Source organism: Myotis davidii, unplaced genomic scaffold, assembly GCF_000327345.1.
Source record: "Myotis davidii unplaced genomic scaffold, ASM32734v1 scaffold233, whole genome shotgun sequence".
Lineage (NCBI taxonomy): Eukaryota > Metazoa > Chordata > Mammalia > Chiroptera > Vespertilionidae > Myotis > Myotis davidii.
Genome location: NW_006285917.1, coordinates 924,580 through 938,595, shown reverse-complemented (window position 1 = coordinate 938,595; position 14,016 = coordinate 924,580). Strand labels below are relative to the sequence as shown.

At 48.0% G+C, this 14,016-nt stretch overlaps 1 protein-coding gene across 4 annotated transcripts in view; it reads right to left on the bottom strand.

The window, feature by feature from the left end:
- Positions 1 to 238: 238 nt before the first annotated feature.
- The window catches only part of CALCOCO1 (calcium binding and coiled-coil domain 1), a 15,497-nt gene continuing 1,719 nt past the window's right edge, over positions 239 to 14,016 (bottom strand). For 2 of the 4 annotated variants that reach the window (XM_006756958.2, XM_006756957.2), the window contains exons 2-16: positions 13,056 to 13,235; positions 12,620 to 12,722; positions 11,687 to 11,877; positions 9,841 to 9,999; positions 9,296 to 9,444; positions 7,349 to 7,439; positions 5,269 to 5,424; positions 4,812 to 5,066; positions 4,235 to 4,360; positions 3,673 to 3,768; positions 3,213 to 3,321; positions 2,784 to 2,983; positions 2,316 to 2,422; positions 2,013 to 2,084; positions 239 to 1,352 (exon numbers count right to left, since the gene is read on the bottom strand). In XM_006756958.2, the coding sequence (XP_006757021.1) occupies positions 1,175 to 1,352; positions 2,013 to 2,084; positions 2,316 to 2,422; positions 2,784 to 2,983; positions 3,213 to 3,321; positions 3,673 to 3,768; positions 4,235 to 4,360; positions 4,812 to 5,066; positions 5,269 to 5,424; positions 7,349 to 7,439; positions 9,296 to 9,444; positions 9,841 to 9,999; positions 11,687 to 11,877; positions 12,620 to 12,722; positions 13,056 to 13,211 (2,148 nt within the window). In that variant the 5' untranslated portion in view covers positions 13,212 to 13,235 and the 3' untranslated portion in view covers positions 239 to 1,174. Of the gene's footprint in view, positions 1,353 to 2,012; positions 2,085 to 2,315; positions 2,423 to 2,783; positions 2,984 to 3,212; positions 3,322 to 3,672; positions 3,769 to 4,234; positions 4,361 to 4,811; positions 5,067 to 5,268; positions 5,425 to 7,348; positions 7,440 to 9,295; positions 9,445 to 9,840; positions 10,000 to 11,686; positions 11,878 to 12,619; positions 12,723 to 13,055; positions 13,236 to 13,329; positions 13,979 to 14,016 lie in introns of those variants that run through there. The other 2 variants (XM_015559576.1, XM_006756960.2) reach the window with 2 other exon arrangements.

Genomic DNA, 14,016 nt, shown 5'->3' with positions numbered 1-14,016 from the left:
AATCCAGGACTAAAACCTGAGCAAGCCAATACCAACCCACAGTTTGCTCCTCTTGCACTGCAGTACTCTCCAGGCCAGACCTCCACCTGGGACAAAGGTTCCTCCCTCTTCCTCCTCCCACTGGTGGCCAGCGCAGCATGCATAATGGGATAAAGCCGCCTGAAGCCCCCTCCCTCTCTTACCCCTCCACCGAAGTCTAAGAGCCAGGTGTCTGGACATTCTTTGCTCTAGTCACACCTTATAATAAGAACACATTTTATTAGAAGAGTTATACATACCATATAAATATATTTGTCCAAACTACAGATAGGGGGAGGGATATTGGGGAGAAAGCTCTACTGCTATGGGGAACCTGGAGGGAGGAAGGGCTGGGAAGTGGGGGGACCTGGGACCATTTGTTCCCCCATCCCTCACAGAAGGCACAATGCATTATTCTTTCCATGTGAGGACAGTGTGGGGGGAGGGGGGTTGGCATGGAGGGGCAGAAGGTAAGAGTACAGAAAACCTCAAAAATACAAAAAGAAACCTCCAAACTTAATATCTAATGGTACGGGGAAAGGCTGGGGTGGAGTGTGGAAGGCAATGGGGGGGGGGGGCGCGGGGACAGTAAGAGGAACCAATGAAGTTCAGAACTGAGACCTGAGGAGGTCATGATGTCCATGCTGCTGCCTCAATGCAGGCCTCAGAGGAAACCCAGGGGAACAAACATAGACCCCAAAAGAAGAGAGGGTAGGGTGCCCCAGGGATTGGCTTTGGGGCATCAGAGACTGTGAGTGTGTGTGTGTGTGTGTGTGTGTGTGTGTGTGTGTGTGTGTGGAGTGGTGGTGGTGCTTGCAGTAGCTGGTGAGTGACAGAAGCAACCAGGGCTAGGAGGGGGCAGGTCCTACTCCCCGTGGGGGAGGCCTCCTCCATTCTGGTTTCTCCCAAACCGCTTTCAGGGGGTAAATTAGCCATTCTTCCATGAAGGACCCCTGCCTGGACAAAAGGGCTGATGGGAGAGGATGAGGTTGGAGAGCTTGGAATAAAAACGGCACGCAGGAGTGGTTCTTAGGGAACAGAATATCATGGAGCCCACTGAGTTGGAAAAGAGGCATGAGACCTAAATGTGTGTCTGTGTGTGAGTGTGTCTATGTGTTTAAGTGTGTGTTTGTGCTTGTACTAGGGAGAGGTGAGATCACTCAAAGGTGAAGGGGTCCTGGGTGCTGAAGAAGAAGTGTCCATCCATGTGGTCCTCCAGGGCATCCTTATCACTCTCAGCTGGGAAGCGCTCCCTACAAATAGGGCACTCCTTCCATGGCGGGGTGGCAGGGCCCCCAGTGCTGGCCTCTGACAAGGGACCCCCTGCAAAGCCACTAAAGAGAGACAGAGGGAAAAGGAGAGGGTCAGTGTGCTCTGTTGCCTTATCGACTTGCGGACCTCAGGGAGAGGGACTCATGCACCTGGGTTCCAGATTCTCTTGTTCCTAATACAGCATCCTGGTAGTTCCCTCTCTCCGAGCCTCTTCCATAGCATCTTTCTCCCCACAGTGCTAGGGAGTTTTCTGGTTCCCTGTGCCCTCCTTCTCTAGTCCTTGCTGGTCCCCACAGTGCAGAGCCCATCCCCCAACCTCTTGCTCTCCTCCCTCCATCTCTATCTGCTGCCTAATGAAGCTGAAAATGAGCCTGACATCGTCCTTCATCTTCCTGCTCCAGCTAAGGATGACAGCATACCCCCACCCCACCCTGAGCCCATCTCACATCCAGGCAAAGCTGGGGACTAGGTGATAAAATCTCTCTTCCCTCTGCCTTCCCCTCTTGACCTGCAGAAGAAAAGGAAGGCAGAGGGGGCAGTCTGATACCTGAATTCCCAACCCCTGTGGCTTCACCACCCAAAGGGTCCCCCAGGGAAGTCAGGAAAGAGACAGCATATCAGGGGTGGTCAGATGGATGCTGGATCCGTCTCTTCTCTGTTCTTGTCCCTGTGGGCTTGGTCTCCTACTTCCCTTCCTCCCCCAATGGAGCCTAGGAACCTACCTGGTGGTTGGGGAAACGTTAGGGGCAGGTGAGAGAGGATGCAGGGCAATTTGGGCTCCACGAAAGATGGTGCTAGAAAACAGAAGCCAGTTACAGGCAGGGCCTCTGAGTGCATGTGTGCTGATAAGCTGAGGGGAAGGATTACACGAAGGCACCTGGGATTTAGCGTGGTAGATAATTTTCTGTGTCAATCACACCTATGTCTCCTGTTCTTGGCTGGGGGAAGGGCAGGGACTGTTCACCTGGACAGCCTTTCTGCTGGCATTCTCCTGCCTCTCTCCTGCCCCCCATTTTTACTCTCACCTGGCCATGTCATAGAAGGCATTGCCCAGTTCAGGAAGCAGCAGGTTGGCCTCTTCACCCCCATTCTGCACAGCTGCCATCAGGACTGACTTCTCATCTTCAGCCTCCTGGGCATCAAAGAAATAGGCTGGGTTTGGGGTAGTGTCCAAGGTGGGGGAGTAGCACAGTGGGACAGGTAAGGGAAGAACAGTCTGGGCCGTGACAGGGAACAGAGGGCTGCAGTAAGAGTGGGGCAGGAAAGGTGTTTTGGAGGCAGCTGGTGGATAAGAAGAAAATGAGTGTGGGGAGTAGTGAGGCTATTGAGTGGGACTGGGTTTTGTGGTGGTGTCCATTGGGTGGCCTTGGAGAGAGGCTGGGCCTGCCTCTTCTTCCCCAAAGAAAAATGAGAGCCCCGTATGCCTGTCTTCCTGCTCTGGAGGCTGGGCCACTTGAGTTTGGCCCAACCCCCTCCTCCCTGCCCCTGCTCACCGAGTCAGAGCTGCTGTCCTCAGCTGGCCCTGAGAGGTGGGGAGCGATGGGAGCTGGCTGGCTGATGACAACTAGGGGAGAGGCTTCTCGTGGCCCCGCAGGAGAGGAGCCTGGATCTCCACGCTCACACAGGCCATAGGGTGGGAGCCTCATGTCTTCTGGGGACTCATCCTCTGAGTCTGTCAGAGCTGCCGGGCAGCCTGTAGGAGAGGGAGTGGGCAGAGAAAGAAGGGTACATCGTTAGAGGGTTGCATCAGCTCTGAGTCCTTTGGATAAAAGATCCAGTTAAATCAGATAAGGGCGAGTCTGGGAAGAAAAAGGCAAAACACAGAAGGCAGCGGCAGCTCCCAGGGGTGGTCACATGGAACTCTCCCCAACAGGGCAAGGTGGAGCGGGGAAGAGGTGTCACAAAATTGGGGGTGTACAGACCCAGCCCTGCAACTGCCTCCTCATCCTCTGTAGCAGCATCCTCATTCCACTTCTCATCGGCCACCTTCTCAAGGCGGGCCTCCAGCTTTCTCATGTACTCTAGCAGCTCCTGGTGTTGGGGAGGAAAGAGGTGCAAGAGGCTGGAAAGATGCCAACCTTGCCGGGCTATAGAACCTTCTGCATCCAATATTAACTCTGAGCTCCCGAGGATTAGACACCTTCACCAAAGGTGGGGAAGCTTAAGGTAGATCCTCACAGCCCCCGCCCCCCACCCCGACCCCAAGGGCCCTCCTTCGCCCCCTACAATGTCTCTCCCCTAGCAATCATCTCATCCTGCCAAATCAGCTGGTAATGGTCCCATTTTTAGTCTCAGGGTCCTCTTAGAGGTACCGGTTCCTAAGCCAAGAGACACAGTTTCTAGTCCTCAAGCCCTCAGTTCTGGCCACCAGGCAGTTCTCACCTGCTTCTCCTCCTGCAACTGCTCCTTTTCCTTCTGGAGCACACGCAGGGCTGACCGCAGCTCTGTCAGCTCCCGCTTACCCTCTGACAACTGCACCTGAGGGAAAGGGCTACATGGAATAGGAGCCTAAAATGTACCTAAAAAACCCGGGCTCTGGGATTGGGACCCAACAACCTAGAATCATGTCTCTGTGCCTTCGTTTCTCCCTTGCCCCAACACACACAGGGGAAGCCCCAACACTTTTTCCATGAGCCCCTTCCCTTGGCCATGGGAAATTCAGTCTCTGCCACTTGAGTGTGGACCTTGATGACTTGGGCTGGGTGCAGGGACATAGCAGGGGCATGGAAGGGGCAAGCCATACTTCTCCCAAGTCATCACTACTAGGCCCAAATGTGTACCCTAAGAGCAGAAAGGGACACTGCATGTTTCAAACCAATGAGGGCTGGAGATGTGCAAGTGAGATGTTGCCCAATAAATAAGGGAGCCCCTTGCACTTAAGAGAGAGGGGGCACTGGCTTTAAGAGGTCACAGGACCAGGGTTCAGGGGTGGCTGGCGCCTCACCAGGCTAGCATCCTTTTCCTGGGCCAGTTCAGTCTTGAGCACTTGATTCTGGGTCCTCTCCTCCTGAACTGCCTTTTCCAGCCGAAGTATCTCTGCACTCAGCTTCAGGATCTTGTCCTTCTCTGCCTGGGAGATGGCCAGAAAGGAAAATGGGAAGATGAAGGAAAAGGGACACCACTGGCAATCGCACCATCCCTCACTGTGACCTTCCTCTACTTTTGGAGCCATTTCCCCTTCTTGCCTCCCCCACTCCCTCAAACCCGTGAATGAAGGAAGGGGCCTGAAAGCAAGGGACTTGCTTGATCAGTAATGGGCATTAGGGCAAGGGTCTGGTGCCTAGAACGGTCCATGTTTCTGAATCAAGATGGTAACCAAGGTGCTACAGAGATCAGGGTTGGGACACTATTTAGGGATGAGTCACACCTGGACAATGAAGTGTTCCTCCCTCACAGCTCCTCCCCACCTAAGTCTTCTGAGGTTCCCATTGCCCCCTTTTTTTTCTCTCCTCCTAGGAGATCTGACCACATGGAGGTGGGGGTGATGGCTGTGAGCTTGCCAGGTCCCTCCATCCCTCTACCTCCACACTCTGCAACATCCCTGCCCGCTCCTTGCTCCACTGGCTTTTTTCCTCCTTCAAATGCAGACTGAGCTCAGCCAGCCTGCCGTTGACTCCAGCCACTTCCAGGCGGCTGCGGTGTAGTTCGGCTATGGTGCGGTCCCTGGCTCCAGCTGCGCTGGCCAACTCCTCCCCAAGAAGGGTGGCTTTCTGCTGGCTTGAGGCTGCAAGCTCCTGGGCCCCTCGAAGCTGCTCCTTCAGGGGCTCCAGCTCAGCCTCAGAAGAAAGGAAGAGATGGAGATCAGGGCTCCCAGTACGTCACTGTGAACCAGGAAGATATTAACTAGGCTACCTCCTCCCCCCACTGCATTAGGACTCAGGATTGAGTTGTTTAGTGTTTAGTCATATCCTTCCCCAGACTTCTGTAGTGAGTCCTTGCAACTTTCTCTACTTCTTGTTGCCTAAAGGCTTCACTCACCACCCGCTGCTGGGCCTGGCTTAGGGTGTCCTTCATCTGAACCAACTTGTCTTTTAGTCGCTGGGTCTGCACACCCTGCTCCTCCTGCCGGCCCTTAGCCTCCTGCAGCTCCAAATTCAAGCGACGATTCTCCTGTTGTGCTATTTGGAGCTCAGCCTGATGGAGGTGAAGAGCAGGTAAGGAAAGGGGTGGCCAGGGAAGTGAACCATTGTGCTGACAGGTCAAGGTTCCACTTCTCAGACTTAACACAAACTCAAGCATTCAGCTTTCGTCACCCCTTCTTGGGTTCTCAGCTCAAAGTGACTCAATCCTGAACATCCAGTCTACCACTCCCAGGAAGTGCGGTATCCAGCGTCACAGTCTAGGGTCTTACATAACTAGGTAGCCCATGTCTCATTTCTGCTTCTCCACTTTTTCTTTTAAATAAAAACTCAGTCTAGATGTCCTCCAGTTCCTTCAAACTCAACATATTCTACCTCCCATTCTACTATAGGTCTTTCCTTTCTTATTTCTATCCATGGTTCAAACTAATTCCCAAGTCACATAAGCTGGACACCCTGGTGCCATGCTTGGATCTGTTCTCTCCCTAGCAGCCCATAGAAAAGCCTATTGATTCTCCATTCTTCATCTTGTTCACATCCATTTTCTCTTCTACTATTTCCACAACATGTTAGCTCAGGCTCTGGTCAGGTCTTGCTTGGAGTACTGAAAAACCTCACAACTAGCTCATTTTCCACAGGCAATCAGATTAATCTTTGGGTACATGTCACCTACTTGAAAATCATCGGTGCCTCTCACTGCTTACAGAATAAAGATTAAACTCAAGAGTGTCTACAATCTGACCAGGGCTTATCTCAAACTCTTCACTCACATATTCAACTGCCCTGAGTGTTCCGGACTCTAAGCCTTTGCTCATGTTTTCCTTTGTTTCTAGAATGGCCTCCCTTCATCTCTGCCTACTCAAATTCTACCTTTTCATCACTGCCAAGCAAATGGTTTTTAAACAACCTTCTACAGAAGCCTAGGATTCTTAGGAAGTCATTTAGAGGTTCTGAAAATATTTAATTTAAACTTCAAATATTTAAAAATATTAAAAATTATGTGAAAAATGCACACTCTCACAAGTTAACACATTGGAGATCACCAACCCACTGACATGTGCTTCCAGGTTAATTAAATTCTTTTTTAAAATATATTTTTATTGATTTCAGAGAGGAAGGGAGAGGGAGAGAGAGATAGAAACATCAATGAGAGAAAATCATTGATCAGCTGCCTCCTGCATACCCTCTACTGGGGATCGAGCCCACAACCTGGGCATGTGCCCTTGACCAGAATCGAACCTGGGACCGTTAAGTCTGCAGGTCAATGCTCTATCCACTGAGCCAAACAGGCGAGGGCCAGGTTAATTAATTTTTATATAAATCTCAGAATAAAGTTTCTATTGTAGTTTCTATTGAAGTGAAGAGAAAAATGAGATTGCAAGGTGGACAGTTTAAAAACTGTTATCAATTTGCACCTACTTGTGTGTGACGCAAGGTGTTCTCGATATTGTACAGCTGTAACAAAATACTCTAACTAGCCACTGAGGCTGACTGAACAGTCATCCATAACCTCCAGTTTCCAAGTTTGGTATTCATAAAAATTACCTAATTGCTTTTACTATCTTATATGTAAATATTATACATTTACATTTATAAAAATAAACTTACAGTAATGAAATATTGCTGTTACTTATTCAGTGGGCACTTAGGATGCAAAACTTCACTGATGGGGGAGAAAAGATCCTGCTGCTAACAAAGTTTAGAAATACTGAACTAGCTTGTGTCCCCCTTTTATGTCCTTTCTACTGTCCCTCACAGAATGTGCTCCCACTCATCTCTGTGGAGCACCATCGCACTTGATTACACTTCCCCGTTGATACTTCCTAGATTCCCCTTTGACTGATCCTGACTTACGTTCCCCAGGAGAGTGTACACAATGTTTCTTTACATTTCTATCGCCCTTGGTGCCCAGCACTCAGAAAGAGCTCAATAAACACTGGATGAACAATTGAGAAAGCAAACCAACCCTGAGCCCTTACCTCGCTTTGCTCCTTGTCTGCTTGTACTTCCTTTAGTTGCCCAAGGAGCTTCTCTTGTTCCCGAGTCAGGGCCTTCACGGTGTCTCTAACTCTGTGAGTGGGGGACAGAATGTCAGATAACCGACCGGTCACCAGAGAAGGAATGAAGGACTCGAACTTCTGTCTTGAGCTCTCCTACTGGTGCTCCTCTGGGCCCAGACCGCCGCTTCTCTGTGGGATGCTCAAATTCCCAAACCGAGTTCTAAGCCCTAAGTACCCAAGACTCCCGATTCTAGAGCACAATCTAGAAATAAACAGTTTTTCTTTTCTCTTTCATATCATTTTAAGGAATGTCCTGTCGATGGTTCCCTCATTGTTTTCACTCAGTCAAGAGACCAGAATCCAGTCATTTCTAGACAAGTGACAGTCATTATTAATTATAAACTTTTGGTCTAGGTGAGAAGTTGGCAGACTTCTTCTGTAAAAGGCCTAACAGTAAATATTTTTGGCTTTGTAGGCCATGTGGTTTCCATGGCAACCACTCAACTCTGTCACTGTAGTGAGGAATAAGCCATAGATAATAAGTAAATAAGTGAGCATGGCTGTTCCAATACAACTATATGGACACTGAGAATTTAAAAAATTTTAATTTACTAATTTGAGAGAGAGAGAGAGGGAGGGAGGGAAGGAGAGACAGAGGGGAGAGAGAGAGAGAGAGAGAGAGAGAGAGAGAGACATCAATTTGTTGTTCCACTTGTCCAAGTATCCAATGATTGATTCTTGGATATGCCCTGACAGGGGATCGAACCTGCAACCTTGGCATATCGGGATGACACTCTAATCAACTGAGCTACCCAGCTAGGGCATGAACACTGAAATTTTAATTTTACATATTTTTCACATGTCAAAAATATTTCAACCATTAAAAACTATCAAAACCATTTTTACCTTGTGGGTTGTACAAAAACAGGTGGCATGTGAGATTTGGCACATGGGCCATTGTTTGCTGACCCCTGGTCTAGACAGTAACTAATCTTTTCCAGATGCTCAGTCTGACCCCTGATTTTCTATTCCATGATTTAGAACCTAGACATTTAGTATCTCCCTAGGGCAAGACTAACATCCTGAACTGAAGAAGCCTCAGGGATAAACTCACTTTTTACTCTGGGCCTTGGATAGAATGCCTCTTTCCTTTAAAGAGTTTGAAAAAATATCAAATCTACCAGTACTGAATGAAAGAAACTTATGTCATTCGGCGGAAAAAGGAATTAGAGTATTTCTCTTGAAGAACAGGCAAGGGGAGGTGGTCAGTAGGTGTGTTATTTGCTAGAAATAATACCTGCCTGCCAGAAGAAAGAAATTTATTCTATGTGGCTCCAGAAGTTTAAGCAGGACCAAAGTGTGAACGTTACAGAATGGGTGAGCTTGAATCAACACAAGAGGTACAAAAATGACAGCTGTCCAGTAGTAAAGAGGCTGCCTCCTGAGGTAGTGATCTTCTCTTACATGTTGTCTTGAATACCTTACATTGCTCTCAGTGCTAAAAATCTATGATTTATTCCATTTTTCAGGGCAGAGATTCCATAACATTCATGGATCACCAGTTCTATCATTTCCTAACAGTGAGAACAAGTCTACTCTTATTCTTTGCTGTGGTACGAGCCTAAATCCATCCTCTCTTATCTTGTGTTGACTGTTCTATCCACTTCTCTTTTTTCAAATCCTCTACTCCTAGCTCCTGCTACATAATAAATGGTAACTACAATTAATTCTGAAGGTGAGGAATACAGAGTAAGTTTGGAAAGATGGAAGAGAGCGAGGCAGAAAAAGATATCCTCAGTTAACGAAATACCCTAAGAGAAGTTGAGAAAGGAAAGAAAAACCACCTGAGACAGAGCCCTCCCTGAAACAGGAAGCTGGAGTTCCAGGGTCACAGGAAATGTAATGGGGCACAGGAGGTCCCCTCACCTGTCCAGCTCCACCTCCTTTGTCAGCACTTTCTCACTGATGATCTGGATGTCATCTTCCAGCTCCAGGATGTGTGCCACATGATCTCCTTGTTGCCGGCTCAAGATGTCCCTCTCTTCTGTGAGTTCCCCGTGGGACCGGGAAAGCCCCTGGAATTAAGGTTCCCCCAGAAGAGAAAAGTTGAGACTCATTCCAAAGATTGGAGCAAAGGCTTCGAAGGAGCAAACCAGAGTTTGTTCCAACCCCCTTACCCAGTAACCTTCCTTGAAAAAAGACACAAGGAAAAATTCCCTCACCAGCGCACATACCTACCCCAACCCGACCTCAGCATTCCTGTGTTCAGAGAACTGAGTCTTTTACAAATCTGGGACATGGCTCCTGTCATATCAAATTTAATCCTACTTGTTACAACTTAAGCCTATTTCTTTCATGTCAGAACCATCTGTAAAAGCCCACTAATATCTCCCCTTTACCCTCTTCACTGGGTTAATATTTTGGATCTCGGTGAGCAGCCGGCCCTGTCCCGCCCCCCTCTCCAATCCCACCTTGTACTGCTCTTTCAGCTCCGCATGCTCCTGCCTGGCAGTCGCCAGGGCCGTCTCCAGCTCCTGTACGCGGCTCCTCAGCTCCGTGACCTGCCCCTCCAGCTGCAGCTTCAGCTGCATCAGGTCGTTCCTCTCTTGCTGGCTCTCATCCAGCTGGTTCTACAGGGGGCAGGAGGAGAAGAGGGTGTGCTGTGCAGCACCCATTCCAAGGTCCCATCCCATCCCTCTGCAGATTCATTTCAGGATTGGGAAGATACATCAGCACAGGATACAAAGAGGTGAGTTGTGTGCTAATGAAGTCTGTCCACCACCCACCAGCTCCCAGCACTCTTAACTGCCCACTCCTCTTAAAAAATGTTTTTATTGATTTTAGAGAGAGAGGAAGGTCATTGATGTGAGAGAGAAACATCAATCGGTTGCGTCCCATACGTGCCCCAACCCGGATCAAATTCCCAACCTAGGTATGTGCCTTGACTGGGAATAGAACTGGCAACCTTTCGGTGCACAGGATGATGCTCAGCCAACCGAGCCACACCAACTAGGACCCCACTCCTCTTTAACTTCTTTTTTTGTTTCTTTTCTCTTCTCTTTTACTTCTTCCCACTCGAGGGCTGGCCCACTCCTTGGCTCAGCAATTGCAGAAATCTGGTAGAAATCTTTCTCAATCCACATAGACAAGACAGATGGCGCCCCTAATTTTAACCTATTGCTTCTGGAGTCAGACACTGGGTTTAAATCTCCAACACAATGTTTATGAGCTATGTGACTCTGAACAAGTGACTTAACTTCTCTTAATGTCTGTGTCATCTGTAAAGTGATCCCTTAGCCTAGGTTGTTGCAAGATAATTGTAATGAGAATGATGAATATAAAAACAGAATACAGTGTAGGAGCTTACATATCTCTGACTAATGTAAGATATAAACATCTTCTTCCTATTCTTGTGTTGATTACATGTGTTTAGAGGGTTCTAGAGGGCTGGAGTTTACCTAAATCAAAGACAAGCTACTCATTCTCCTCTTCTGACCTGCCTCAGGCCCGTCCTCTTGCCTGGGGAGTGTACTTCCTCCCCATCTAGCACTGTCCTCACCTTTCTTCCGGAAGTCTTCCTTGCTAACATCTGTCTCTACTCCCTAATTCTTCTCTATTTGGTTCAATAGAAAAATAATACAAGCCACATATATAATTTAAAATTTTATAGTAGACACTTAAAAATAAAGTACTAATAAGAAAGATATTAATTTTAATAATATTTTTTCTAACTCAGTCTATCAAAACTATTATTTCAACATGTAATCAATATAAAAAATTATGGAGATCTGTACACTTTTTTTTAACACTAGGTCTTCAAAATCTAGTCAGTATTTTACCCACACAGTACATCTCGATTTGGGCCAGTTACATTCCAAGTGCTCAAGAGCCACATGAGGCTAGCACCTCCAGTATAGGACAGCCCAGGTCTGGGCCCTGTCTATCTGTTCCCACTCCTCACCTGTCCTGGAAGTGGGTTTCATCCTCCCCTCCTCTGGTTGCTCCTTCCCTGGAGTGGCCTCCCTCTACCCTTTGTATCCTCTAGGGCCTAGGGCAGGATGAAGCACTTGAAGAAGAAACTCAAAAAGTTCTTATGGAATCCAGTAACATTGGTCTGTGGGTGGCTTGCTTTCCTGCCCTACGTGTTCATGTCTGTCTATGTTAGATGGAGGCTTTCTTGGAGGCAAGACTTTGTATAACTCCCAGTGAGGTCTCCAGCTGAAGCTATAGCCGAGGGGAAGGTGCAGTGGGACGGGCCCCCTGGCAATGCTGTCCTCCCACTCCCCTGCCCAGGAGCAGCTGCTGCTCTGTTCTCACCTGTAGCACAGTTGCCTTGGGGACAACCAGCAGGATGTCAGAGCCGCCATCAGTCTCCTCAAGAGTCACCAGTTCATCCATGGGCCTTGGCTCTCGAAACTGGAAAGGGGGGCTCTGCCCACACACCCGGCCCTGGCGATTCACATATCGGAACTGGTAAAGCTGGGCTCCTGGTTTGGGCAGGTAGCTGGCTGTGGGAAAAAGAATGGACCCAGGACCGCAGTATGATCCCAGGCCCTGCAGTGCTCAGCAGGTCCCCTTGGTATATTTTATTATCCACTCTTTGGTTCTGGTCCCTTGCTTCCTGTTCCGTATTCTGTTTTCTCTCCTCTCCACCTCCCATACACTATTTCTGTTCCCTGGGATACTCTTCTCACTCTTTTCTGCCTAGTCCTTTCCTTCCTCTCCCAAATCCACCTTCAATAATAATAATAATAATAATAATAATAATAATAATAATATTTATTGAGTGCCCACCATGTACAAGGCACAGTGTTAAAATCCTTTTATTATCCCTATAAACCAGGCATCTCATTTTAATGTTAAGATAATAGACACATAGAGGTTAAGTAATTTTCCCAGTGTCAAACAGCTTATAAGTATTAGAGCTGAGATTTGAATCCAGGTCTTTTACAATCTAATGACCACCTTCTTCTCAATATACGGCACCACTTTCCCCTCTTCCCTACTCGCTAGTTCCTGCTTCTTTCGGTAGGAGGTGGAATTAGTTGCACTGTACAGGTCCTTCCACCTCTAAGTCCTTGATTCTATGATAACCCCATGTCTGCTGAGCCTGTTGGATATAATTTTATTTTTTGAGCTTATTTTTCCTTGTTCTCTGTGCCTAACTTTTGTGTTTCTGAGCCCACTTCCTTTTTCCAAACCTCTATCCCCCTTGGCTCTTCCCTCCCAGTCCTCTATCTTCCCTTGTACCTTGGAACTGGACACTGGCATGGACAGGGGAACCATCAGTTGCACTTTCAGGCACCGAAGACCACACAAATGTATGGTAATCTCGAACACAGGCAGCCTCCACCTGTGAAAGTCCAAGGTGAGAGAGGGCTATGGTGATGCGACTACCAGCTATAGATGGTAGAAAGGGCTGAGGGAATGAATGGGAGAATAGGATTGTGTTACAGTGGCAAGGATGATGAAAGACAGGGAAAGTGGGGGGACAATAATGTGTCAAAAGAGAGCAAAGCTAAGACGGGGAGATGAGCTTTGCTTATACAGAAAACTCTCTGTCATCTTGCCATCTTTTCCCTTCTTCTCTATCAACTTGAGGCTGAGAATCCAAGAGCCTAGTCATTCTCCCTATTCCAACCAACGCATGGCCCATGAACTTGAGCAAAAGGGGTTCCAGGTGTACCTTGAAGATGCCAATCCAGTCACTGGCACTTGGCACGGTGCCTGGGGGAAGGGTGTAGTGACATTCCACCTTAGTATTGGGGATGTAGGTCCGGGCCACATTCAGAAAGCTGACTCCTCCCCGAGATGGTACCCGGCTTATTGATGATTCTTCCATCCTTCCCTTGAGATACGTGCCCTCCTAGGAAACAAAGAGTTAATATCCTAAAGTCTCTCCACTTCATTTTTTCCCCTTTACCTCAATCCACCCCTACACACAGCTCTTGCCACTATACCTGGAGGTGAAGTCATATTTAGTATCCAGTCCCTGAGGGTTTTAGGACCCTTTTAGAGATATCACTCTTAGCCTGCAGGACCTAAGCTGGCCTTCCACGTTAATCCTAGTCTTGTCTCACACTCTCCCACTCTAAGTCATAAACTCTTCCTAGAGTTAATTTCTGCTTCCTTTTCACTGCCCCACTGATCAAGTTTCAGTATCCTAGGCTCTGCCCTCCTTAGTCCCTCCTCTTCCACCTTTTAACATCTTTGAGGATTCCAAATTCTTCAGTTTCCACGTCCGCATCCCATCCCCCACATCTTCTGGCTCCTGAATTAAAAATCCAATTGAGGTGTAGAGCCCCCTCGTTCTGAGCACATCTCCTTGTGTACACCTGAGCTTGCTGACTCAACTACACAGAATGACTATGACACCTGGAAACAGCAACAAATCTCTTAAAGTAACGACTGGACTGAATCTTCAGAGCTAACATACGGCTGAGGGTGGAGGGACAGCCCAATCCTCAGGCCCATGAGCTCTCATTCTCTCCCCTTCTCTGAGCTGTCTAATCCCAAGAATTAAAAACAAACAAATAATCAAACAAAACAGCTTCGACTCTCATCTAAGAGACAAAGGGAAAGGGAGGATATAAGGAAAGACAGGTTGTGTCCTCAACTTCATTATTTCAGGAAGTCAAGAATTCTGG